The sequence below is a fragment of the Saimiri boliviensis genome, chromosome 17 (genome assembly GCF_048565385.1).
Source record: "Saimiri boliviensis isolate mSaiBol1 chromosome 17, mSaiBol1.pri, whole genome shotgun sequence".
Classification (NCBI taxonomy): Eukaryota; Metazoa; Chordata; class Mammalia; order Primates; family Cebidae; genus Saimiri; species Saimiri boliviensis.
In genome coordinates, this window is record NC_133465.1 from 51,638,782 (window position 1) to 51,666,039 (window position 27,258).

At 56.7% G+C, this 27,258-nt stretch overlaps 2 protein-coding genes across 4 annotated transcripts in view; both read left to right on the top strand.

The window, feature by feature from the left end:
* CRHR1 (corticotropin releasing hormone receptor 1) overlaps positions 1-13,380 on the top strand; it is a 51,689-nt gene extending 38,309 nt beyond the window's left edge. For 2 of the 3 annotated variants that reach the window (XM_010330261.3, XM_039476892.2), the window contains 8 exons: positions 6,757-6,863; positions 7,631-8,100; positions 8,384-8,444; positions 10,756-10,828; positions 11,069-11,154; positions 11,313-11,448; positions 11,606-11,647; positions 12,184-13,380. In XM_010330261.3, the coding sequence (XP_010328563.1) occupies positions 6,757-6,863; positions 7,631-8,100; positions 8,384-8,444; positions 10,756-10,828; positions 11,069-11,154; positions 11,313-11,448; positions 11,606-11,647; positions 12,184-12,324 (1,116 nt within the window). In that variant the 3' untranslated portion in view covers positions 12,325-13,380. The remainder of the gene's footprint in view (positions 1-6,756; positions 6,864-7,630; positions 8,101-8,383; positions 8,445-10,755; positions 10,829-11,068; positions 11,155-11,312; positions 11,449-11,605; positions 11,648-12,183) is intronic. The other variant, XM_003942414.3, reaches the window with a different exon arrangement.
* A 10,388-nt stretch (positions 13,381-23,768) lies between these two features.
* On the top strand, positions 23,769-25,927 carry SPPL2C (signal peptide peptidase like 2C). The gene has a single exon (XM_003942417.4). It carries the CDS (start codon positions 23,789-23,791, stop codon positions 25,844-25,846), a length of 2,058 nt encoding a protein of 685 aa, XP_003942466.1. The 5' UTR covers positions 23,769-23,788; the 3' UTR covers positions 25,847-25,927.
* The last annotated feature ends 1,331 nt before the right edge of the window (positions 25,928-27,258 follow it).

Here is a 27,258-nt window from a genome sequence, read left to right on the forward strand (position 1 = left end):
CACTCGCGCCTGAGAGATGCATCCAGTTCCAGCCATGGGGCTGTATGGGAACCAGGGACGGGGTGTAGGTAGCAGTGCAGGTCAAAAAAGCCCTTGGAAAACCTTTTAAAATGTTAAATGTTTTTGAGTAGATGTTGCTTACACAGAATTCAGAAGGTACAAATGGGAATATAGTGTCCCCTCCCACCCCATCCCCAGCCACTGGATTCCCTGCCAGAGGCAACCGTTTTGCCAATTTCACTAATGTTCTTCCAGAGACATTCTCTGCTTTTACAAGTAATTATATATAGGTATTCTTTTTTGTTTTTACCCGAATGGTGCATATTAGTCTACACCTTGCTTTCCTCATATAATCATCTGTCTTGGAGATGGTTCCACATCACTACATAAAGAGCATCTCCATTCTTTCTGCATTTGCATAATATCACAAAATATACCATAATTTATTTTAACCAGTCTTTATTCCTAGTCTTCAGTTATTACAAATGATGCTGCAATGAATAATCTTTGAAGGGTTACATTTGGCAGAGACACAAATATATCTATCCTAGAGCTGCTGCTGCCCTCAGCCTCTCCCACTCCCTCTCCTTTTCCACCCGACGCTTTCTCCCTGGGTGCTAAGGAAGGCAGGGGTCAAAGGGCAGAAGGGGGGATACCCCGGGCTGTCTGAGGACCCAGACTTCTGAGTGTGGAAGAGACTCACCAACCTAGGCAGTCGCAAGAACCCATCAACTAAAGATCAGAGCTGGAAGGGACCTTGGAGACTCTCCCTCCCATCTTGAGGTTCCCAGACCTGCCTGGTTATAAGAATCACCCAGAGGCAGATTACCTGAGGTCAGGAGTTGGAGACCAGCCTGGCCAACATGGTGAAACCCCGTCTCTACTAAAAATACAAAATTAGCCAGGTGTGGTGGTGAGTGCCTATAGTCCCAGCTACTCAGGAGGCTGAGGCAGGAGAATCACTTGAACCTGGGAGGCGGAAGTTGTAGTGAGCCAAGATCGTGCCACTGCACTCCAGCCTAGGTGACAGAGCAAGACTCTGTCAAAAAAAAAAAAGAAAAAAGAAATCGCCCAGGGTACTTCACTTGCCCAAATACAGGCTCCAGGGCCACACCCAACACCTGAGAAACACACTGTCCAAGGAGGACCTGGGAATCCGTGTCTTGAATGAGTGCCCCCGGGGAGCCTTCTGACGGGGCAAAAGCCAGAAACTCTAATCTAGCGTTACCGTTCACATTACAGACAAGGAGACTGGGGACCAGAAAAGGGGAATGAGTAACACAAGGTCATGTGGCCTGAGTGAGTCACAGCCTGGAACCCAGGGCTTTGAAGCTCAGGCTCTGCTTTGCCCACTGCCGGGTGTCTGGCGTGAAACAAAGTTAATGGAGAAAGAATCACTTTTCTCCACCTGTAGCTCCCACCCCGGCCCACATGCGTTGGTTAGCCCCACCCCTGGCCTCCAGGCCTCAAGTCACTGAGCTAATTCGGGACTCTGCTGTCTCCTTCCAGAAGCTGCAGATAGGTCAGTGCCTAGCGTAAAAGAATGATGAGTTCTTCCACGGTGCTGCTCTGGCAGGGCGGGGGCTGCCTGGATCTCAGATCCCACAGGCCAGACCTTCAGGTGGCACTCAAGGGTGGGTTGGTCAGGCCCCTGATGATCTGACCTGAGTAGAGAAAGCCCCCAGCTTGCTAAGCCCCCACCCAGAAAGTTCACCTGGAAAGCCCTGGGATTGGGAGGAGGGCTCCTCCTGGACCGGGGGAAGGAAGTAGGGTTCCAGGTTAGGAGACTTAGTTGGGCCAGAGGAGATGGCCTTGGCTGGGGGGCGGGAGTGGGCAAGACGGTTCAGGGATGCGGGACCCATAGCCTGGCACACAGTAGAGGAGGTGGGAGGAAAGGAAAGCGAGTCAGTGCTGTCGTCAGTGCCGTCGGCGGCTCAGGACCACACACCATGCCAGAAAGGTGGCGGGGAGGAGGCCCAGCCAAGGCCAGGCCGCCGGCCATAGTCTGTCACCGCTGGTCCCGGCCTCACACCCGGCACTCCGCTCTCCTGAGGAGCAGGGTGGGGTCTTTGTGGGTCACCTGTCTCTCCTGCTTTCAGTTGGCTGATGGAGACACTCAGCAGCCCCCGTTTTCTCCAGCCCCCTTCAGAGGTCCAAGGGCAGTAGGTTAGCCACCTCAGCCTGCAACGCCCACCCCTGCCAGGACAGGGGTCTCTCCCTCTCTCCAGCAGCAGGGTTAGGACAAAGAAGAGGGTGAGGAGCCCACTCTCATCAGCCCCTCTTTGCATTGCAGTGGGCACAGCACGGAACTTTCGGGGTTGGGTTTCAATGGGAACCTGCTGCGTGACCTGAGCAGGCTGCTGAACCGCACCAAGTTCCCTAAGGTGACAGCCAGGAGTTCAGATCTCTGCCTCCTGGGGATGGGAGGGTGGTGTTGGCCTATCTTGGCATATGGGGGACGTTCCATTCACCTGCCGCCCCGCCATCCCTCATCTCCCCTGTGAGGTCAGGGAACGTCCTAGTGTATACTTGGGGGAGTGACCCGCCCCCACCAGCCCACCCCTGCCTGGCTCTGCCACCTCTTTCCCCAGCAGCCCCTGCTGGCCTGGTGCCTAGCACGCAGGGTAATCAATTAATTTAATGAGCGAAAATGCCATCCCCTTCTGCCAACCCCCACCCTCGCCAGACCCCTCCCGGAACTGCAGAGAAAGTATCCAATGAATTGAGTGGCAGGTTTCTCAGCTCTGGACTTGGACTAAGCCCTAATTAAGCTCCAGCGCCCTGGGGTATTGCAGATAATGGATTCACAGAAGTCTGCCTGTGAAATGGGACTTGCGAGGGCACCCCAAGGCCAGGCACCCCGGGAGATCTGCCCAAAGCCGGCATCACCAGGGACAGGCACCCAACTGGGGAGCCTGTTGCATGCGTGGCTAGCCCTGGAATGGCACTGAGCCCCCAGCACCACCCTACATGCCCCCCTACCCGGTATCAGCACCTTCTCCCTCCACTATGTTCTCTCCCTTCCCCACCGTCCGACTCTCCCCCTCCCTGACACTTGCACACACTCCCTCCCCTTTCCCCACGCTCTGCTGAGCACAGGAGCCGGGGCTCAGGCACAGCCTGGGAGACCACACCTTGGCGGGACATGAAATGGATTCTGGGGTCTGGATTTGTGGGCCAGGGTTCACTGCTCACTGTGTGGGGAGAGGCAAGCGGTGGTTGGACCAGGGCTTCTGAACTGTGAAGGTGCTTTTTCCTGAAACAAAGCTCCGATTCTGTGGGCCTGGGGTAGGCCGTATAGCCCACTCTCCTCACCATCACTGCCAGCGTCTCCGTGTGCAGTCGCTGGGCCAGGGCCCTTCGAGGATCGAGGGGCTGGAGTGAGTGCCTGCTACGGGGCCAGAGGAGTAGCTCTGGAAGCCTCGGTGGAGAGGAGGTGCCAGAATGGAGGGAGCACGGGGGGAACTTGGAAGGGAGGTCTCATTGCTACTGTACCCGAGAGGCATCAGGACGGGTCTGGCACTGCAGCGCCTGGGACGAGGTGGTGTCCTGCAGAGAGTCCAGGGCACTAATTGCTTATTCAATTCAGGTCACCGAGGGTACAGTAGAGTGGGCTCTGCCGAGTGCCATGCTGTGCCAGCCTCTTTAGGGTGGGGTGCCTGCTGGTCTTAGGTCTCCAGACTGGATGGAGATGGAGTGCTGGTCAGGGCCCCAGGGGTGGCTAGGGATGTCCTTTGGACATCCCAGCTGCTTTGCTGTCATCGTGGCCGTCAGTCAGGGTGTCACTGGCTGTCCCTGGGGGTGCTGACTCTCCAGGAGTCACTGGCTACCTCTCAGGGTGTTCCTGGGAGTCTCTCAAAGCCTTACTGTCTCTTTAGATAATGCCGGCCAGAGCTCTGGTTGTTACTGGAGATTTCGCAGTCACTGGCTTCTGTCTGGGTGTCGCAGGATGTATGTCTCAGGGCATTGGCAGCCATCTATCAGGCTGTCTCTCCAGCTGTCTTCTCAGGCTGCTTCTCAGGTTTTGTCATGCTGATGTGGCCGATGAGAGACAGGGCTTGAACCTGGCCCAGGGAGTCACAGAGTCTTTGTCCCCCAGGAGTGGTTTGGCCGATTCTCCCTCTGAGGCTCTGTGGAGAGAAGCCCTGGTAGGCACCATCCTCCCGACAGGAGGTCCCCTGAGGCTCCTGGGCCCAGAATGGAGCAAGACCGCCCCAGAGGATGCCTCTACTTTCAGTTCCTGCTTGTCCCCCAAGAAATGTCCCAGGGGGCTGGGTGCAATGGCGCACACCTGTAATCCCCACACTTCGGGAGACAGAGGCGGGCAGATTGCCTGAGCTCAAGAGTGTGAGACCAGCCTGGGCAACACGGTGAAACTCCATCTCTACCAGAAACACAAAAATTAAGCCAGGCGTGGTAGCACATACATGTGATCCCAGCTGCTCGGGAGGCTGAGGCAGGAGAATCACTTGAACCCAGGAGGCAGAGACTGCAGTAAGCCAAGATCCCACCACTCCAGCCTGGGTGACAGAGCGAGACTCCATTCCCCTCGCCCCCAAAAAAGAAACGTCCCAGGGAAACAGGGAAAAGAGGAATTTCAATGCCAGGCAGACTCAGGTTCTAGATACATGGCGTGGCCGAGTATTCAGCCTCTTCCATGGGAAGAACGGGGATGAGAGGGGCAGTCTCCAGGGGCAGCTGTGGGAAAGAAAAGCAGTGGTGTCTGCGGAGCTCCTGGCACAGGGCTCGGCATACAGCAGGTGCTTAATAGATGACTCCTCCCCACTCCATACCCAAGGGCCTGGTGTGGCCTGACTCAGGAGCGAGGCAGGGCCCTGGCAGGTGACAGTGAAGGGTCTCCCTGCATGCTGTGCTGGTCCCACCCAGCCTGGGCCTGTGAACAAGGCTGGGGTGTCGTGCCACACACGGCTCCACGCATGCTGTCATTACCCAGGGGCTTCTCAGCATGGATTTGTGGGAAATTTAATAAAAGGATATTAAATATCAGCTCCAGACAGCCCGTGATATGTGCATATATTCCGGAGCCTCTGGACTGGGGCCTCTGCCGCCAGGTACTTAGAGATCCTCCCCGCTTGCATGGGTGGGTGATGGGTACCCTCCCATCGCTTCCCCTCTCTGTCTCTCTCTCTCCTGCCTTCGTTCACATCTCCCTGGATCCCAGCCCTTTGGAGGCTGGAGTTGCTAATGTGATTTCCTACCGTGTTCCAGGAAGCCTCTGCCTGGAAACCAGCTCCAGGAACAGTTTCTGTAGGAGCCTCTGGAGCTGAGAGGTTCCCCAGTGAGGATGCCCCTTCAGAAGGGCCTTGGTGGCCTAGCAGAGCTGGACATAGGGCCTTGGCTCCTCCTGGGATGCCTGGTAGAAAGGGCTGGACTTGGTCTCTGGTTTCGCGGGTTCTGTAATTCTGACAGGAAGGCTCGTGAAGGGCCAGGAGCTCCTTGGTGGCTCTGAGAGGATGATGAGGGCCGTTGTGAGCTCACCGCTTCTCGGCACTTGCACTTACCCATTTCTGTGCCTCGTCATCTGTCAGCCCCACCCCAGAGCCCGGAAATGGGGAGGAATGGAGGTGCTGCCGGGGACCCCTCCCTTCTCAAAGCCACCTGCTTTCCAACACCTGTCCCTCCTTCCTTCACTCACACACTGCTTCGGAGGTCTACTGCGTGTCACGCTCTGCGTTTTCAGGCCCTGCTTGCTTCTTGGGACCTGTAAGAGTGTGGGTGGGGGCTTTGCTCTTGGGCAGGGATCTGCAGAGAGCTGGGCACGGGGACTGGCCAGTCCTGTGTGATGGGCTGGGGACCTGGTTCAGCCTTCGCATCTTGCCAGTTCCCACATGCAGGCAGGAGGTGGTTTTGACGTTGCTCGACCTCCGGTGCATCTGCAAAGCCTCTGTGCTGTTCCTACAAAATAAAGCCCAGATGCCCTTCCCGCTCCCGACGGGGTTGCCCTGGCAGTTTAAGACGATAACAGATTTGAAAATCCTCTGTTAAGTGGGAAAGCTTCATCACTCCTGGAACTTAAGATTGCTGGAAAGAGGAGGGCAGTGACCTCACCGGTATATTTAATTCATTAAGAAATAAAACGAGGAATGTGTTCCAAGCCCGGGAGAAGATCCGGCTGACTCTGCACAGATCCTGCTGGTCCAGGGATGGGGAAGGCCCTGGGAAGTGAGTTATGGAGACTATTTTCTGTGGTTTCTGCTGATTTCTAAGCAGCTGCCTGGCCCTTGTCACTCACAGGAGCAGGCTGCATAGCAGCAGGAGGGGTTTAGGGGCGCCGAGAAGATGGTGACTCGGTTCAGAAACGGGTGAAGAGAAATCCCAGGAGAACGGCGTCTCTGCAGCTGAGAGGTCCACCTGGTGTTCTGACCGGGCGGAAGCATGGGTAGATGTGGGCGTGAGGGCACCCCTGTGAGCCGGCCACATGCACTCATGCGCTTGGAGGGGAGTCCGTGTGGAGTGGGGAATCCTGCGTGATGTGGAGATTCAGTTCAACACAACACTCAGTAGTGAACAGAGCACAGGATTCAGGGACAGACAGAGCGTCAAACTGGATGGCTTTGCTCTCACGTGAAGCCTGACCAGCAGCAGGCACTCAGGAAGTGGGGATGGCCCTTGAGATCATGCCCCGCTCCATCCCAGCCACCCCCAGGCAATGTCCTCCCACAGCAGCTCACATCCAGTGGGCGAAAGGGCTGAGCTGTGCAGGAGCCTCACCTCTGCCCCTCTCTCCTGCTCCAGAAAAAGAGCAAGGTGCACTACCACGTCGCAGTCATCATCAACTACCTGGGCCACTGTATCTCCCTGGTGGCCCTCTTGGTGGCCTTTGTCCTCTTTCTGCGGCTCAGGTGAGAAGACCCCAGCAGTGCCTCCTCCTGTCCCCAGGCCCTAGAGCAGGAACAGGGCGGAGAAGCGAGAGACAGGAGCAGCTCTGGGTCGGGGTGGGGGTTGCTGGGAGGGGTGCAGGGGCTGGCTTATCCAGGAGGCTCAGGTCTCTGCGAACCTCTGGCAGAGCCGCTCTTCCCCCTCCCCAGTAGCTGCTAGAATGGTGGGGAGGGACAAAGTTTGTCTTGTGTCACCCACTCCCAGGCTGGGCTGCTCCCACTGGGGTGACCAGGCGGATGGAGCCCTAGAGGTGGAGGCTTCATGGAGTGGTGCCCCCTTTTCAGGTTCAGAGGTGCCTGGGCCCCATCACTACTGCCAAGGATGCAGGTGGCAGAGCTGAGGATGGGGACAGGTGGGATCAGGAGCCGAGCATCAGGGCTGGAGGCTGGGAGCAGGGCTAACCCCTGTGACTGTCCGTCCTGGAATGGCAGGGAGTGGAAGGCATCCCCAGGGGAAGGAGGCACCCCCAGGAAGCCAGCTGCCCCGGCCCATGGAGCACAGGCTGCATGACAGGCTCTGCGTGGGGCTTACGTCTGGGTGGGCTGCAGGCAGGAAGGGCTCCATGAGGCATCAGGAGAGCCTTGCTGTCACCTCCCCGTGTCACTTGGCCAGGCTGCCTCACCCTGTGCCTCAGTTTCCTCATGTACACCTCTGGGCGAGGGTGATGCGGACAGCCTGCCCCTCATCCTCTCTCCTGTCACTCCATCACCTGCCTGCCTTGCTGTGCCAGGAGCATCCGGTGCCTGAGAAACATCATCCACTGGAACCTCATCTCCGCCTTCATTCTGCGCAACGCCACCTGGTTCGTGGTCCAGCTCACCATGAGCCCCGAGGTCCAGCAGAGCAACGTGGTATGTCCTGGCGGGGACGTGGGGAGCAGGCCCGGCCAAGCCCAGGTCAGAGGTGGGCCTGCCCTGCAGAGGAGGGGCCCACAGAACAGGAGTGGGATCCCAGGTATGCCCTGTCCTGCCCAGGGGAGGCCCAGGCCCAGGGCTTGGTGCTGCCCCTGCCCCCATCATCATCTCCGGTTGGGGGTGGGGTGGCAGGCCTGGTGCAGGTTGGTGACAGCTGCCTACAACTACTTCCACGTGACCAACTTCTTCTGGATGTTCGGTGAGGGCTGCTACCTGCACACAGCCGTCGTGCTCACCTACTCCACTGAGCGGCTGCGAAAGTGGGTGTTCATCTGCATCGGCTGGGGTGAGCTGCGCAGCACCCCCCGCCCCGAGGCCTGGGCAGTGGCGGCCGCCGGGCTGCCCTCCCTTGCCCAGACTCAGGCCAGCAGGCTGGGGGGCCTGAGGGATAGAGGCCTTGTTGGGGTGGTGGGGTGCATGTCATAGCCCTCTGCTCCTCTTGGGGGTGTGGGCAGTAGGAGCACCTTGAAGGAGGCTTGTGAGTTTGAGATCCACTCCGGGTAGCCCCAGGGCCCCTGGAGCCTCCCAGCCCCTGATGAGGGCTCTGTGACAGCCCATCTCTCCCCCAGGTGTGCCGTTCCCCATCATTGTGGCTTGGGCCATTGGGAAGCTGTACTACGACAATGAGAAGTAAGTCACCTTCTTTAACTTCCTGACCCCAAGGTTTAGGCTCCCAGCCCAGCTTGGTGACATTCCCCAAGGGCCTTGGGCCATGCCAGCTTTCCTGTCAGGACCATGGTTTTCTACATCTATAAAGGGAGGGATTTGGGGGCTGCACTCAATCGGAGGGTCCCTGCCTGTGCTCTGGCTAGGTGGGGCTGGACAGGCAGGACCCAGCCTCCTCTGTCTGCTTCACAGGAAGCAGCCTGGAGCCAGACTGCCCAGGTTCAGAATCATGGCTCCATCATTAAATAGTTGTGTGACCTTGCCCTGATTACTGTGGCGTGCCTCAGTCTCCTCATTTGTAAAATGGATATGCTATTGCCTCAAAGGGCTATTGTGGGGTGATATGAGTTAATCTGTATTAAGCATTTAGAATAGTTCCTGGCACATAGAGCAAATGCTGTATAAATGTGTTCTATTTGTATTAAGACGTCTTAATAAAAGATTCTGCCGATTTAATAGAAATGGACCCGGATGATCTCAGAGGCTCCTTCCAGCTCTGAAGTTCTTTGGTTCCTTATGAAACAGACTCAGAAGTTTTCAATTGTGCCTGAAGAGTTGATTTCTGCTGCAGTGCTTCTCAGTCTCGCTCGCATTAAAATCACCTGGGATGCTTCAAAAAGTACCAGTGCCCAGGTTCCGCCCCCAGAGAGCTGGCTGTAATTGGTCTGGGGTGTGGCCTGGCACCCAGAATTCTTGAAAACTGCCCAGGTGATTCTAATGTGCAGCTAAAATTGAAAACCACTGCGGGGGCGGGGGGGCAGAAAAGGTGGACATGGATAGCAGTGGAGCCCCAGGATCTTCGTTGCCAAAGTGTTCCCAGAAACCTGTGTGACCTGGAGTCCAAGTGGCCTCCATCACAGTGACAAGCCCTCTCCTCCCCCACGGAGGGAACCACTGGGCTGGACGAGGAGCCTGGAAGATTATCTTGCATGTTTGTGAGGGTGACTCCTTCCTGACTCAGGCCCAGCTGGCTCTCACTGCATTTGCACAGCCGGAAAGGTGGGGGCCCAGCCTGGATGGGAGGCCTGGGTGCCACAGCAGGAGCACTGTAAATCCTGAGTGGTGGCGCCTGCAGATGTGTGTGTGTGAGTACAGGAGGTGGTGGGGAAACTGGTTTCAAAAAATGCTTGGGGCCAGGTAAGGTGGCTCATGCCTATAATCCCAACAGTTTGGGAGGCCAAGCGGGCAGATCATTTGAGCTCAGGAGTTCCAGACCAGCCTTGCCAACATGGTGAAACCCCACATCTACTTTTAAAAAATATACATAAATTAGCAGGGTGTGCTGTTGCATGCCTGTAGTCCCAGCTACTCGGGAGGCTGAGGTAGGAGAATCTCTTGAACTCAAGAGACAGAGGTTGCAGTGAGCTGAAACTGCACCACTACCATCCAGCTTGGGCAACAGAGTGAGACTCCACAAATCTCAAAAAACAAAGCAAAACAAAAACTGTTTGAGCTAAAGGAGAAAGGGGGTCTGAGCGGCTCTGAAGCCCCACCTGGTGGTGAGAATCCAACACTGCAATAGAGAGGATCTGGGTGTGAGAAAGCAGGAAAACCTTGCCGGCCAGAGGTCCAAGGACTGGACTGGCCCTCAGAAGCTGTGTTTGGCTGGCATGGTGTTTTCTGAAAACTTCATTTTGTAGCCAACCTTTAAAAAGTCCCAAGGTTTTATATACATATCTCAATTTCTGGCTTATGAGATCTAGCCACTGGGGGTTCATACCCACAAGGCTTCCAGTTTGTCTGGTCCCCAGGCCTCCCTGGAGCTTGCTGGAGGGATGCTCGGGAAAAAGCAAAGCGATCACCTCCTGCAGCAGCTGGAACCTGTGCACGTGTCCTCTCAAGGTCGTTTAGGCTGCGATTAGACAGATTCAGGCCCACTGGGTGACAGGTGTGGTGCCACTCCCACCAGCAGTCCCCCAGAGGCCATGCTGGGCCTCAGCCACAGCTAGGGGACTGTGAAGGGGAGCTGAAGACACAGGCTGTGTTGGGCCGATGCTCATTCCCGGCCACTCAGTCTTTCGCACTGTCCCCCTCCTGCCCCTGTGCTTGCTTCCAACTTTGCATGTCATCGCAGAGGATGCTGTCCATTCTGCAGATGGGACGACTGAGGCATAGCAGTGGAATCAAGTGGCTTAACCTTCTGCCAGGGTTGGAATTGGGGTGTCTACCTCCTGGCCTCCAGCCCCAGTCCTGTCCTGGCCAAGCACTGTCCCTCCCCATGCCACCGAGGCGGACGCAAATGACCCCTCCTCCCTTTTCCTCTGTGGCCTTCTAGGTGCTGGTTTGGCAAAAGGCCTGGGGTGTACACCGACTACATCTACCAGGGCCCCATGATCTTGGTCCTGCTGGTAAGAACCTGGGTAGGGGCGGGAAACAGAGCCCAGTGGGGAGGGGCAGTCAGTGCTAACTGTGAACAGAAAGGACCCCTCTGCCTAGAGGTGGGGGCCACGCAAACAGGGGGCATAGGCTGGGGATGTGCAGGTGCTCATGAGGAGGAGGGAGAACAGCAGGAGCACTGAGGCAAGAGTTGAGAAGGCTGCATTCCAGCCTCTTGCACACTCCGGCCCACTGGTGTGCTCAACTTGCAGATCAATTTCATCTTCCTTTTCAACATTGTCCGCATCCTCATGACCAAGCTCCGGGCATCCACCACATCTGAGACCATTCAGTACAGGTAACCGGGTGCCACCTCCCCCAGGCCTGGCAGTCCTTCCTGATGAAACCCTGCTCCCCATGCCTCTCACATGCCAGAGACCTGCCACTCCCTCCCCCGACCTGGCTCTGTCCTGGGGTGGGCTGTGACTCCGAGCCTCCCCACCTGCCCCACCCCAGGAAGGCTGTGAAGGCCACTCTGGTGCTGCTGCCCCTCCTGGGCATCACGTACATGCTGTTCTTCGTCAATCCCGGGGAAGATGAGGTATCCCGGGTCGTCTTCATCTACTTCAACTCCTTCCTGGAATCCTTCCAGGTACAGCCCTGGAGAGCCACATTGGTGCCTCCTTGGGTGGGGATTCTCCCAAGCAGAGGCCTGGAGGGCAGGAGGCTAGGGAGAAGCAAGGGGCAGCCCAGAGGCTGGGTGGGCGACATCTGCAGCCAGGCTCTGACGCCTCTTCTCTCCTCCCCAGGGCTTCTTTGTGTCTGTGTTCTACTGTTTCCTCAACAGTGAGGTGAGGACCACAGGGACCTGCCTCAGGGCTCAGGGTGGCGAACCCTGTGGGGGCCGGAGATTGTCTAGAGCCTTCTGCTCCCCTCCCAGGGCTGGCTCTCTCTTCCCTCCTCCTCCTAGGAGGATGCTGCTGGGAGCCCCAGGCCTGCCCCTCCCACCTGTCCACTCCCACAAGACAGCCCCTCCTTTGCTCTCAGAGGCAGCTGGCACCAGGCCAGAACCCAGGACTCCAGTCTCCTTGATGAGCCTGTGAGAACCAGGAAGGGCGGAGCCCTGGGCAGGGGATACGTGTGGGTTGAGGGCAGGGAACCTTCAGGGCAAAGGCCTTCATGAGAGCTGGAAAAGGATGCCCCTTCCCCGGTGCACTTTAGAACCCCGTTCCGACAAGCATGCAAAGCAGCATGTTAAGGGTGTGAGTGTTGCCCCCCTGAGGACCTCCGTGTACTCAGCTCGCCTGCACAGCTGCCTGAGGCAGCCCAGAGGAGGGAGGGGCTCCTGAGCCCCAGGCTGATGTTGTGCTCTTCCCTGTGACCGCAGGTCCGCTCTGCCATCCGGAAGAGGTGGCACCGGTGGCAGGACAAGCACTCGATCCGCGCCCGGGTGGCCCGCGCCATGTCCATCCCCACCTCCCCAACCCGTGTCAGCTTTCACAGCATCAAGCAGTCCACGGCAGTCTGAGCTGGCAAGCCACGGAGCAATCCCCCAAGAGCTGTGGCTGGGGACATGACGGCCAGGCTCCTGGACCACCCTGTCTGTGGAGGCAACCTGTTAGATCTCATGCCCACTCCCCCAGGAGCAGCTGGCACTGACAGCCTGGGGGTTCCACTCTCCCCCTGCAGCTGTGCAGTACTCTAGCTCATGAGTGGAAAGTTGTCTACAGGACTGGGCCGGGCCCGGGGCCTCTGGCTTCCCTGCCCGATCCTCCCTGGAGAAGGGACGTGGGGATGAATGGACATGTGGCGCGGGACACCCACAGCAGCTCGCGTGTCCCTCCAAGGCTGTCTTCTCCCAGAGCACAACGCCAGCCTACTGGGGCCTGGGGCTGCCCTCGGCGTCTGTGGGGAGGCTGTTCGCTGTCCCAGGGCATCATGGCAACTTGTGACAGCCTCTGACTCACCATGATGATGCCTCTGAACCTCGACGATGCCTTCCAACACCACTGGGAACCAAGGGTCCTTGCTCAGGAGCCCTGGAGATAGAAGTCAGGTGTCATCGTCAGACATGGGGCCACAGCACTAGTCACCCTCCAGGCCTCCAGAACCTCACCGGCACTGTGGCACTGCCACCAGCAATGCCCTGCCTCGCTGCCTTCACCCTGAACATTTACTACCCTGCAGGCCAGGCCAGCTTCCCCTCACTTCACCCTCACCCCACAACCATCACCCCCTGCCCCAGGGTTTCCTCTTTTGTGAGAAGATGGGGGCTGAAGGGATCAGAGTGGCCTGTGAGCAAGAGCCAGGCGTGTCTGAGCCCCGGCATCGGGGCCAGAGCTTGTGGCCCCAGATGGCCTCTGGGGCAGGACCACTAGCTAAGCAAGCGAGGAGAAGGCCCTTGCCCAAGTGGCTGTTGGGACAGCGTGTGCTTACACTCCAGGCGTGACTGGCCCAGCACCCACTGAGCTGCCCATGTCCGGAGGGACTGGACAGCCAGAGCAGGGTTTGGGGGGCACTAGGAGATGAGGGTGTCGGCTGTGAGGTGGGTGGCTGGTATAAATAATACTTATCTTTTCAACCAGCATTTGTGAAGCCTGGACTCCACAGGGGGCTGGATGGAGAGGGTGTGTCACAGAAGAGGGGCCATTTCCCAGCTTCCGGGGGCTGCTGTGTTGCTGGGAAGCCTGCCCACCTCTAACCCCAGCAAGGATGATGCCAGGAGAGCCCCTGAAGGCTGGGAGAAGGGTGAAGGCAGGAGGGAGCGCTTCGAGGAGCAGGTGGCTCTGGCCAGGGCCCCTTAGTTAGGGACACTCACTGTGAGGAGGTGAATTGGAGGGAGAGGAGGACCCCGGTGAGGGATGCAGAGGAGGGAGAGCATGGGTGAGGGGAAGGAGCAGCTGGAACAAGGGACACGAGTGTGTCCCAGCCCCAGGCAGGAGCTGAGCTGAGAAGCGGGAAGTGGAGTTAGGACGCTGGGCACTGGACAGGCCATGAGCATAGCTGTCTCCACCTGCGCCCCGCAAGAGGCCGTCCCTGAGACCCTGATCTTTCTTGTGTGAACCTGAGGGAAGGGGAGTACAGGGAGGGCGACAGGGAGTGAAGCCAGGCAAGGAAGGCGAGCAAAGGTGGGGGTGGAGGCGGACGCAGTGGCCTTCGGGCAAGAGCCAGGTATGCCCCAGCCCCTGCCAGTGCTGCTCTGAGGTGGGCAGCGCACTCCTGGGCTCCCCTGGACTGCCCACTTCAGTGCCCCCAACTAGGGCAGGGCTTGCCACCCTGAGTGGCCTCTGGTGCAGGACCAACACTCCAGCACTGTTGTGGGCGCCTGGAGCTCCCTTCTACTGGGGAAGCCCTCCTTCATCCCAGTCGAGGGGGCGAGGGAGCTGGGTGTTTATCCCGAGGGCTGAGGGCTGCTCCCAGGGGAGCATTCCCACATCTGCATGGCCACAGAGAGTTCCAGGCACAGCAATGTGCAGGTGGGTGAAAGCCAGTGTGTCTGTATCGGAGGGGCAGGGGGTATGGGTGGGGCACTGGAACACTAACCAGGAAGGAGGGCCCCATGGGTGGGGGGCGTGTATGCACACATGCACCCAGGCACACACAAGAGCTCACGGTGTGAGGATGCCAGGAACAGACAGGTGACACAGTGCCAAGAGCCCCAAAGCTCCTGCTGAGAGAGGGCAGGTCTCACTGGGAGAGCCTGGGCCAGAGGGTAGCTAAGGATATTCTCGAAGGCCCTATGGAGTACTCCGCTCCACCGCTTCTCCAACTCTGTGCCCTGAAGTAGAGAGATGGGGCGGGGGACCCTGGGAACACCATGACAGAGGTAGGCTGAAGAGTTCCAGAGCAGCTTGGGGAGGTATGGTGGGGAGTGGAGAGAAGCTGCCTGGAGAGACCAGAAGTGACCTGAGTCTCTAGTGGCCGCAACAGAGACAGCTTCCTGACTTTCACCCAGTGAACGGGGAAAGGTGAGAAGGCAAGGCTTTCCCCAGACAACTCTGGTGGGGATGGGATGGGAGGGCGCACCCCGGGTGGAGGAGTCAAAAAGGCAGGGGTTGGGGAGACGGGGAGGAGACAGCACAGACAAGGTGTGCACAAGCCCAGCCAGGCCGCACCCCGCTTTCCTGCATGGGCCTCCTGGTTGATCTCGCTGCCAGGCACCCTCTGGGCACCTACCGTGCACTCAGCAGTGTGCTGGGCGGTGGATGAGTGGGAGGTGAGCAGCCACCCCAGGGGGATCCCAGGGACCCCAAGAAAGCCCAAAGCTCAGAGTCTCTGGCTATGGAAAGCCACCAAGAGGACAGCTCGAAGACAAGGCGAGGGGTCACAGGAGAAGCTGGAGGGAACCACTGGGCAGGCAGATGGAATCTGAGGGCAGAGCAGCTGCGGGGCACACCTGGGAACATCTGAGCCTCAAAACCTGCAGCCCAGAAGCCCACAATTCTACCTCCCAGGGCAGACGTCCGCTCTGGGCTTCGGTCCCTTCAGAGAAGGCAGCCCTGAGACCAGGCATCTGGGCCATTCTGCTCATGTTCCACTTGGGGTAGGGAGGCCCCTCTAGGAGTGGGCAGGATGTGGTGAGCCCACAAACACACATGCAACTACACAAAGTAGGGGAGCCACTGGGGTCCTCCAAGCTGCAATGGTGGGGAGGTCACTGGGGGCCCTCCAAGACCCAGAATACCTCATGCCAGGAAGAATTTCTCTCCCTGCCATGCCCAAAGGCTGCGGTACCCAAATGCTGCCCCCACCTAAGCCCATTTCTCCTTGACACCCTCCCTCATGGGCACAGAACAGCAGTGGAGGAAAAGCCCTGCTCACCTGGGTGCCGTTCCGGCCCTCTCCCGTCCCTTAGTGTGACAACACAGCCCCTGCCCAGCGGTCCTCGGCCTCCCTTCCAGGCCTCCGTCTCTGGTCCCCTGCTACTGATGGCTCAACTGTCCTGGGACCAGGACTAGATGTGGAGTCAGATCTGGGAAAACCATGTGTTCGGAGGGAGGAATCCACAGAATAATACCTTCACTGTGGGGATTGTAGATTACTTTGCCATCCACAGACACCTTTACACCATTTGTCCTCTGATTCTCAGCCCACAGACGTAGTAACTCACCTATTTTGCAGCCAGAGAAACAAGCCTGGCAGCTCCCCTGAAATTGAAGGTCTGGTCCAAGTGCTCTTTTCACCCCTCGGTGAACAGAAGTCTTTGGGGCTTAGAACCAACGAAAAGCCCTGTGGCAAGACGGCAGCAAGGAGGCCTCAGGGCCTCAGCCGATCTGGGGCATGCCCCACGTGGAGATGGGACCTCTCTAAAGATAGCTTCACCACGTCCAGCAGCTGAGCCCAGCTGGGTGGGAGCAATGGGGGTTCCGTGGATCCAGCATCTCCTTCCCCAGCTTCCCGACATCCTCCACTCCTTAAAATGCTGCTGAACTTCAGACAGCGCAGCCTGGGCCACCCTCAGCCATGGTGGGCCTCCCTGCACCCCCCCAGGGAGAGTGCCACTGGCCTGCAGCCCACGGCGATCTCAGAACCTCCTTATCCAAACTGCCAACTGACCTCAATCTCAGCTGCCCACATTTGCCTCAAACACAGAGGGGAACACTTTCTACAGTTATGCTAACAGCAACACTGGTCATTATTGATTGTTTACCAGGCCTCCATGCTGCTAAGCCCCTCACATGTTAATCTCATTGACTCTATACTGCCCTATGAGCCAGGGCTGCTATCCCCATTTAACAGATATGGCAAATAAAGCCCAGAGAGGTTAAGATACCTGCCTGATAGCACCCACGGCTGGATGAAAAGCCAGGGAGGCCACACTAGGCTTCCAGGAAGCTTAACTCCTAGGCAGTGGGAGTTGTTACTGAGTCTGTCCTCCCAGACCCACTGCCCCTTCCAATCCCCTCCCCAGGGAAATCCTTCCATCCCCAGCCTGTGGTCAAACAGCATTCAGAGATGAGCTCGCTAAAGGAATCGGAGCCAGCAGAGCGTGGGCCCCAGGCAGCCCACTCCCCAAACCCAGCCCCGAGCCAGCTCTAGCTGCCAGTCTCCCGACCCCAGCTCCATCCCAGCTCTACCTCAGAGCATCACCCCCAACGCCTGCCCTCAGCTCACCAACCCCTTCAGGTCCTGCTGGCAGCCCAGACTCAAGCAATGCCCGGACCACGTACATTTGTATGTTGGGAACACCAATGAGACCGTCATTGGAGATAATGCCGGAGACCGCCTTTAGCCACCGACAGCAACCCTACCAGCTTCTGTCTCTCCGAGGGGTCCTGGATTCATCCCTCTGCCCAGTCTCACTGCCCACTGGGCCAAGGCAGGTGGGGGCAGAAGCAGGGGTGAGGACCTCTTAGGTGCCTGAGGAGCCCAGGTTGGGGGCACAGCAGGCATAAGCTAGGGTGAGGGTGCATGGGGGCACAGTAAGCATCAGCTAGCGTGGGGGTGCGTGGGGGCACAGCAGGCATCAGCTAGGGTGGGGGTGTGTGGAGGCACAGTGGGCATCAGCTAGGGTGAGGGTATGTGGGGGCACAGTGGGCATCAGCTAGGGTGGGGGTGCATGGGGGCACAGTGGGCATCAGCTAGGGTGGGGGTGCATGGGGGCACAGTGGGCATTAGCTAGGGTGAGGGTGTGTGGGGGCACAGTGGGCATCAGCTAGGGTGAGGGTATGTGGGGGCACAGTGGGCATCAGCTAGGGTGGGGGTGCATGGGGGCACAGTGGGCATCAGCTAGGGTGGGGGTGTGGGGGCACAGTGGGCATCAGCTAGGGTGAGGGTGTGTGGGGGCACAGTGGGCATCAGCTAGGGTGGAGGTGCATGGGGGCACAGTGGGCATCAGCTAGGGCGAGGGTGTGTCGGGGCACAGTGGACATCAGCTAGGGTGGGGGCCACGGGGGCAGCAACCAGTGGCCTGCCTGGCTCACTCTCATCACAGGGGAGCGGGGAGGGAATGGATGATGATCCACTCTAGAACATGCAGTGGGGAAGGTACTGGGCAGGGCAGCAAGGGCAGGTGAGCTGGGCCCTTTCCCACCCTTCCTGGGACCTGCTGCCCGGGGTCTGCTGCCCCTGCTGCCCTGTGTGATAAAGATAAATGTTCCAGGGGCACTTAGGTCCTCAAGTGGAAGGCAGAGACATTGCCGTAGCCTGCTCTAGGCAGCCACCCCAAGAGCCCAGGCCATAGTTGAGGGGGCAGTAAGGAGGGGAGTGGGGGGAATTTGCAGGGAGCAAAGACACAGAGGTCAAGGGTACCCTCCAGGAAAGGGGTTGAATCTGGAGGCCCGTGGAGGTGGGAAGGGTGGCAGCGCTGAAGTCTTGGAGCAGGATTGCAGCCTGGAAGCAGGCCATGGCCCCAAGGGGCACTCATGTGAAGGCACTGACCAGGGCTCCAAGTGGCCACTGGAAGAGTGATTCCAGGGCCGATGGATGGGGTTGGGTACAGGGATGGGGACCTGGGGAAGCGGTGATCAGACAGACCTGCGAAAGCCTTCTGCGAGCGGGATCCTAGGCAGCACCTTGGTGCACTGTAACCAAGCGAGCTAGAAGGAAACGCCACGCTCTGAGTTCAAATTATGAGTCCTTCATTCAGCCCACGACCGACAATCAGCTAACGCTCAAAATCTCTCGCCCCAAGGAACAGGCTTGATTTCCCTTTATACCTTGATTTAGGGAGAGGAGGGAGCAGCTGAAGCAGAATTTTACAGAAACAGAACAAGCAAGTTAGTAGGAGAAGGCTGGTAACCAAGGGGCAGGAGGTTCCCAGTTGCTAAGGGTATTTCCATACAATCACTAAGGGGGTCACGGGGGAACTTTCCATAGAATCAATCACCAAGGAAGGTGTTCACAATAGCAGTCAGACTCACCAAGCAGGATGCGGTTACAGTGGTTACAGGCGCTGTGAACAGTGTGAACCACTCTTTTTTGTTTTTATTGCATGTTAGGTTTTGGGGTACATGTGAAGAACATGCAAGATTGTTGCATAGGTACACACATGGCAGTGTGATTTGCTGTCTTCCTCCCCTTCACCTATATCTGGCGTTTCTCCCCAGGCTATCTCTCCCCACCTCCCCACCACCCTCTGTCGCTCCCCTATTTCCCGCAACAGACCCCAGTGTGTAGTGCTCCCCTCCCTGTGTCCATGTGTTCTCATTGTTCAATACCTGCCTATGAGTGAGAACATGCAGTGTTTGTAATGACTCAAAGCTTTGAGTGCAGCGTGGCCCAGCAATGCACCTGAGGGGCTGCAGCAGGAGGGACAGGCTCCAGAGAGCTTGTCAGGCTTGCAGCTAAGATAGAGTCAGTTAGGCTAACCCAGGTTAGGTTATTACAGGTAGAGTGAGCCTTCTGAGAATTCTCTAGGCCTCAGGAAACCAGTCCACAGGTAGATCCGGGAGAAGGAGCAGGAGCAAGCTCTGCTTGAGGCATCCATGCAGACCCCCAAGTCGGGGCATGTGCTGATCTGATGGAGTCCGGAAGAACTAAAATGAGACCCATCCCGTGGAGAGAGCAGCTGGAGGGAACAGGAGTTGCTCCTTGTTTTGTTTTATTTTTTAAATTGTGGTAAAATACACAAAAATGTCCCATTTTGGCTGGGCGCAGTGGTTCATGCCTATAATCCCAGCACTTTGGGAGGCTGAGGTGGGTGGATTACTTGAGGTCAGGAGTTCGAGACCAGCCTAGCCAACATGGTGAAACCCTGTCTCTGCCGAAAATACAAAAATTAGCTGGGTCTGACAGCACGTGCCTGTAATTGTAGCTACCTGGGAAGATGAGGCAGGAGAATCACTTGAATGAGGGAGGTGGAGGTTGCAATCAGCTGAGATTGCGCCACTGCACTCCAGCTTGAGGGACAAGAGCAAAACTCCATCTCAAAAAAAAAAAAAAAAGTCCCATTTCAACCATGTTAATGCGCAATTCAGTGACTTTAAATACACAGCGTTGTGCAACTGTCACCACTGAGATAGAAAACGTTCCGGAACTTCTTCATCACTCCAAATGGAAACCCCATACCCGTCAGTCACTCCCCATTCCCCATTCCCCCGGCCTCTGCCCGCCATGAACCTGCTCTCTATAGAGCTGCCTGTTTTGACTGTTTGATATAAGCAGAGTTAATCGTACAATATGTGTCCTTTTGTGTCTGGCTTCTTTCATTTACATAACGTGCTTCCACTTAGCATAATGTTTCCTCTTAGCGTAATGTTTTCAAGGTCCGTCCACATGGTAGCAGGTATGAAAACGTCATTCCTTCTTATGGCTGAATGCTATTCCCTTGCTTGGGGAGACTGAACTTTCTCCATTCATCAGCTGATGGGCATTGGGGTTCTCTCCACCTATTCGGGTTATTATGAATGGTCCTGCTATGAGCATTCGTGTACACACTTTTGTTTGAAACACCTGATTTCAATTGTTTTGGACATATATGCCGGAGTATAAGTGCTGGTCATAAGGTAACTGTTTAACTTACCTAGGAATCACCAAACTGTTTCCTGCAGCGGCTGCACAATTTTACATTCCCACCAGCAGAGTATGAGGGTCCCAATTTCCCTATGTCCTCGACAAAGTTTGTGATTGTCTGGGTTTTGTGACAAAGTGGGTGTGTTGGTTCTTGGGGTTTTTTTCTGTTTTTGTGAGTTTTTTTGTTTTTTTGAGACAGTTTCACTCTTGTTGCCCAGGCTGGAATGCAATGGTGCAATCTCAGCTCAGCGAAACCTCTGCCTCTCGGGTCCGAATGATTCTCCTGCCAGCCTCCCGAGTAGCTGGGACTACAGGCCTGCGCCACCACGCCTGGCTTCTTTCATACTCCATGTTGGTCAGGCTGGTCTCGAACTCCCAACCTCAGGTGATCCACCCACCTCGGCCTCCCAAAGTTCTTGGATTACAGCGGTGAGCCACCGCGCCCAGCCAGTTCTTGTTTTTTAAAAGATCCACGACCCTGTGTGGAGGACAGGGCCCCAAGTGAAGGTCTAGGTTGCCCATTCACGGCTGGGGCCAGAAACAGTTTTATTATCACAGCCCTCCATCAGGGGCTGCTTGCCCTGCCTCCACTGCTGTGCCTAGCATTTACATGCTTGGATTCAGAGAGTTCCACCCAGTTCAGACACTGCTGTAGTCTCTGATAAGAACCCTACAGGTGAGCCTTCCTCTCCTAACCACACTCCCGGCCAACCTCTCCTTTGAAATGGGAGCATTCAGAAGGGACAGCTGGCAGCCTCCTCCCCTGGGCTCTGCCTGCTTCTCCTCATGCCGGCTGGCAGTTTGTTTGCCAGTCACTTGTATTTGTTCCCGGACATGTTTCTGACAGTTCACTTGTCATTGTAATTATTGTTGGAATCTAACTAAATGTTACATTACTGATGAATCAGAAGTGCACTAACAAGGAGAGATGTTTCTTAAGAAAATTCAGTCAAATGCTTTGAAAGATACTTAGCAAATGGCAAAAATATTGGCAAATTATGTGTGGCTGATACGAGTGTAAATAATTGGGTGGAGAGAACTGTCAGGATCTCAGACAGGTTCTGCTTGCTGACCACTTCACAGGGTCCTTTAAACTCGCCCTCCACTTCAAAGAATCCACCGCTGATGCTGGAGATGTTTCGTCCCTGTGAGGCTGCAAGAGACGTAATAGGAGAGGCCTTGACAAGCACAATAGCTCACGCCTGTAATCCCAGCACTTTGGGGGGCCAAGATGGGTGGATCACATAAGGTCAGGGGTTCGAGAGCAGCCTAGCCAACATGGTGAAGCCCCATGTCTACCAAAAGTATGAAAATTAGCCAGGTCTGGTGGCATGCACCTGTAATCCCAGCTACTTGGGATGCTGAGGCAGGAGAATCGCTTGAACTTGGGAGGTGGAGGTGGCAGTGAGCCGAGTTTGCACCACTGCACTCCAGCCTGCCTGGGGGACAGAGCAAGACTTCATCTCAAAAAAAAAAAAAGAAGAAGAAGAAGAAGGAGAAGCAGAGGCCTTGAGAAAGATCAGTGATTGGCCAGGCACAGTGGCTCACGCCTGTAATCCCAGCACTTTGGGAGGCTGAAGTGGACGAATAACTTAAGGCCAAGAGTTCAAGACCAGCCTGGGCGAAAGGATGAGACCCCATCTGCACTAAAAACACAAAATTAGCTGATCATGGTAGCACATGCCTGTAATCCCAGCTACTCCGAGGCTGAGGGGGGAGAATTTTTTGAACCCAGGAGGTGAAGGTTGCAATGAGCTGAGATCGTGCCACTGCACTCCAGCCTGAGCAACGGAGCAAGACCCTGTCTCAAAAAAAAAAAAAAATCAGCATGCTTACCCCTTAGAGGTTAAAATTACATGTGTGTTGTAGGGCTGCCCACAATTGTGCCCCAAAAAAGACATGTGGAAGTCCTAATCCCCAGCACCTCTCAATATGACCTTATTGGAAATAGGGTCTTTGTGGACATAATCAAGTGAAGATGGGTCATTAGGGTGGTCCTAATCCATCATGACCATGTCCTTATAAGAAGAGGAGAGACACAGAGACAGTCAAGGAGAACATCGTGTGACAACCTAAGCAGAGACTGGAGTGACAGGCCAGGCCAGTGGGGAGAATGTGAGGACAATGGAAGCTGGACTGCCAAGCTCCAGCCCCCAAATCCCTCCTTTCTGGTCCCTGCTCTGGGGGCCCCAGGGTTACTCTCCCACACACTAACTACTTTGAAAACCTTGTTCTTCAACTCTCCTCCATCACGCGTGCCCTGCAGAAGCCTGCACAGGAGGCCCTGGGTGATGTATGAGAGTATACACCACAGAGCTGGGTGCAAACCTGCGGAGCCAGAACCTGGCTCCTGGCTTCAAATCAGCCCTTACCAGTGTTCGAGTTCTCTTTCCAGTGGGAAGTCTGCCCAGCCTCAGAGCTGCAGCCAGGAGAGTGGCTCAGAATCCAGCATGAAACATTTGGGAGACATCAAGGTCCAGCGATTCCACAAGCACGAGAGCCCCAGCCTTCTTTGCTGTCTCAGTTTGGGCTTCTCCAAGCCTCAGTTTTATTCATCCATGAAGTGGGTGTATTAAGGTAAAATTAGGCATCTATAATAAAGAGACCCATGATAAACCAACCAATGCCGTTAGAAAGATCATGCTTCTCTCCCTATCTTGTAACAGGCCACAGTGCTCATCCTGGGCTACTGTGCCACATGGACCTCCAGGGACCTGGCTCCCTTCACTTTCTTCCTCTCCATTCCTTACAACACTGTCCTCCTCGCCGTAGACAGATGCATCACAGGCCTGTCCTTGTTCTGACTGCTGAGAAAGGGAAACAAGGTAAACAAGGAGCCCCACAGTCTGGCAGCCTACGCCCCTGATGTAAAGAGTTCACATCAGTTTTGCTCAATTTCTCCTGCCAAGAATTTTGTCATGTGGGCCTTTCCCAACTGCAAGTGGGGTTGGCAATGAATTCTGGTCATGTGCCTGGTAGAAAGGGGAACCGATTTTGAGGGACAGCCTGGGGCTGGGCAGTTATGATGACACCTTGCAGCTGTGCAGTAGGTACAGCTAGGGCCCCTGGCACCTAGTAAGCGCTCATACAGTGCTCAATGGGACCTTAAAAACTCTCTGGCCCAACGTCCTTGTTTCTTTACAGCAAAAGAAACAGGCCCAGAGAGGAATGACATTGGCCTGGGTCCCCCACGGGTAAGGGGCAAAGTTGGTTCGGAATCCTGTCTGGCCTGCAGACCCATCCTCATACCTTTTGTTTCAAAGTACCTGGTCTAACCCCACTAGGGTCTGGGCAGAGAGCAGGGTCCAGATGATCTCTCCCGTGATCTCCCAGGATTGGGGATATCATTCTGGAGGAACCCTGTGCCCCACAGCAGGGTTGGGGACCCTGGCTGGGAACCCCACAGCTTTATGACTAGGTAGGTGTGGCCCTGGTTTCCAGGACAGGTGGCCAGACTGCTCTGTGACAAAGGACCACGCCCACTCCTGGGAGGGGGATTGGGCTGCCGCCCTGGGACACTGCAGTGGGAGCTGAGGAGGATGGTGTGCCTGGGCTTCCTCCCGGCCGTGGGCTTCCTCCTCCTCATCAGCACTGTGGCCCGGGGAGAGTACGGCGTGGTCCACGTGGTGTCGGAGAACTGGAGCAAGGACTACTGTATCCTGTTCAGCTCCGATTACATCACCCTCCCCCGGGACCTGGACCACGCCCCGCTCCTGCCCCTGTATGACGGCACCAAGGTAACCTGGTGCCCGGGTGAGGATTCCCTCCACCAGGCCCAGCTCGGCTCCCCAAGTCAGCGGCCCCTCCACCAGACTACCGCCATGGTCATGAGGGGCAACTGCAGCTTCCACACCAAAGGCTGGCTGGCTCAGGGCCAAGGTGCCCATGGACTGCTCATTGTGAGCCGGGTCAGCGACCAACAGTGTTCAGACACCACCCCGGTGCCCCAGGACCCCCGCCAGCCCCTGCCAGACCTCACCATCCCCGTGGCTATACTCCACTACGCCGACATGCTGGACATTCTCAGCCACACTCGACGGGGGGCTGTGGTCTGCGTGGCCATGTATGCGCCCCCTGAGCCCATTATCGACTACAACATGCTGGTCATCTTTGTCCTGGCTGTGGGCACGGTGGCTGCAGGCGGCTACTGGGCCGGCCTGACTGAAGACAACAGGCTACAGCGGCACCGTGCCCGAGGAGGAGGGGGGCCTGGTGGTCACCGCCCACCGCCAGAAGCAGCAGCAGCAGCTGAGGGAGCCCAGGAGGAAGATGATGGGGACATCCCAGTGGACTTCACGCCGGCCATGACGGGCATGGTGGTCACTGTGTCCTGCTCACTCATGCTGCTGCTCTACTTCTTCTATGACTACTTCGTCTACGTCATGATTGGGATCTTCAGCCTGGGTGCTGGCACCGGCCTCTACAGCTGCCTGTCACCCCTGGTGCGCCGTCTGCCCCTGCGGCAACACCAGAGGCCTCCGCATGGCCTCTGGGCTTCTCTGCCGCTGCCCCTGCTGCTGCTGGCGAGCCTATGCACAACGGTGATCGTTTTCTGGGTGGCCTACCGCAACGAGGACCCCTGGGCGTGGCTCCTGCAGGACGCACTGGGCATTTCCTACTGCCTGTTCATCCTGCACCGCGTGCGGCTGCCCACTCTCAAGAACTGCTCCTCCTTCCTGCTGGCCCTGCTGGCCTTTGACGTCTTTTTTGTCTTCATCACCCCCTTCTTCACCAAGACTGGTGAGAGCATCATGGTGCAGGTCGCCGCGGGCCCCGCAGAGTCTTCGAGCCACGAGAAGCTGCCCATGGTGCTCAGAGTGCCCCGGCTGAGAGTCTCCACCTTGACCCTGTGCGACCAGCCCTTCTCCATCCTTGGCTTTGGTGACATCGTGGTCCCTGGCTTCCTGGTGGCTTACTGTCGCCGCTTCGATGTGCAAGTCCGCTCCCGGCAGATCTACTTTGCAGCCTGCACCGTGGCCTATGCCGTGGGCCTGCTGCTCACATTCATGGCCATGATCCTCATGCAGATGGGCCAGCCTGCCTTGCTCTACCTAGTGTCCAGCACCCTGCTCACCAGCCTGGCTGTGGCTGCCTGCCGCCGAGAGCTCAGCCTCTTCTGGACCGGCCAGGGCAGAGTCAAGATGCCTGGGCTCTGCTGTGCCCCTTCAGCTGGCTCTAGGCAGAAGCAGGAGGGTGCAGCAGATGCCCACACAGCCAGCATACTTGAGAGGGACACCAGCCAAGGGGCGGGGGACTTAGACAGCAGCCCTGGAGAAGACACTGCTGAGATTGTCACCATATCAGAGAATGAAGCCACCACTCCTGAGGACCACAGTGATAGCTCTGAGGGCTGGAGTGATGCCAACTTGGATCCTAATGAGCTGCCGTCCATCCCTCCTGGGGCCTCGGAGGAGCTGATGCCACTGATGCCAATGGCCATGCTGATTCCACTCGTGCCCCTGATGGCCCCACACTCAGAGCTGGGCCATGTCCATGCCCAGGCCCAGGCCCACGACAGCAGCCTGCCCTGGGCGGGGCTCCACAAGAGGAAGGGTTTGAAAGTAAGAAAGAGCAGGTCAACCCAGGCACCCTTGTGAACAGAAGCCCCTGGGACACATGCCTCTCAAAGGCTGTGCCTGGCAACAAGCAACCAGGGCATTAAAGAGATTCTGTATCTACCCGAGCAGCCTCTCGTTTGTCGGGGTGCAAGAGAGTACCAACCACAGCACAAGTGTGTGCAGAGCTCAGAGTGTCCTTAGGAGCGGGCACCACCCCCAAACCACGAAGAGGGGGAAACTGAGGCTCCAAGAGGGCCTATGACTTGCAGAAGTTCACGCAGCAAGGTTGGGATTCGCATCCAGGGCTCTCTGAGCGGCTGTTCCCCTCTCCCTGCCTGCCCCACCCCTTCCCAATCCAGAGCTGGAGCTTCTCAGCTTGGCACACAGCCCCCTACCCCATCTCTGCCACTCCCCCTAGGCTCACTGCCTGTCTTCTCTCCACACGCAGGTCACACAGAACCTTGATCTCCCCTGACCGTTCTCTCCTCTCTGCATATGCTGTTCCCTCTAGCCGGGATGCCTTCCCATGCCAGACTCCAACCTGGCTCCCTAACTCACTAGAAAATTCCGAAGCATCCTTCACTCCTCAGCTCACATGCATTCTGCAAAACATCTCTGCTCAAGAATCCCAGGCACATTCCCGTATGCACCACTCATTCCGTCTTCAGACATTGAGTATGCCCCTGCTGTGTGCACCGTCGTGTGGTGGGCACAGGGAAGACCTCTGTCTAGCTGGGGAAGGGCAGGGGTGGAACAACCTTAGAATTGTCTCAAAGAGAAGGCGGAGTTGGAGAGGTTGAGGCCAGGGTGGAAGAATTCGGGAGACCCTGGCCTCCCTCACTGACTCTAGGCAATGTTCAAGCTTCTTTGGGCCTCCGTAGTCTCACCTGCAAAATGAAATTCATAATAACATGTCCATCTGGAGGCAGGGACATGGACAAGATGACCGCCTAAGGACCCTACAGGCTTTTAGGCCATGTAGGGTGTTTATATGTTGCTTAATCGGAGCAGACAAACTCTGGGGTGAGAAAGCTTCCTGGAGGAGGCATTTTTGGAGGGGAGGAAAGTGTATCCCAAGAGGCAGTGTGGTTCAGTGGTTGGGGCTCTACAGCCAGGTTGCCTACCACAAATCCCAGCTCTATCACTGACTATGTCACTGAGCAAATGACTTAGCTGTTTGGTGCCTCAGTTTTCTTGTCTGTAAAATGGGATAATAGGACCTAACATCTGGTTATTGGGAAGTTGGAATGAGTCGGCCTATGTCAGGAAATTGGGATAAAGAATCCCCTACACTTGAGCTACGTTTATATTGCTCTCCTAGTAGAGGTCTCGCAGAGTTAAACCCAGCTCCTGCAAGGCGCTGGGGTTTCAGCCCAAGGGTCGTCTTCCACCCCACCAAACCCCCTAACGCCACAAGCACACACCAGACCCACCACATCCCCGTGCTCTCC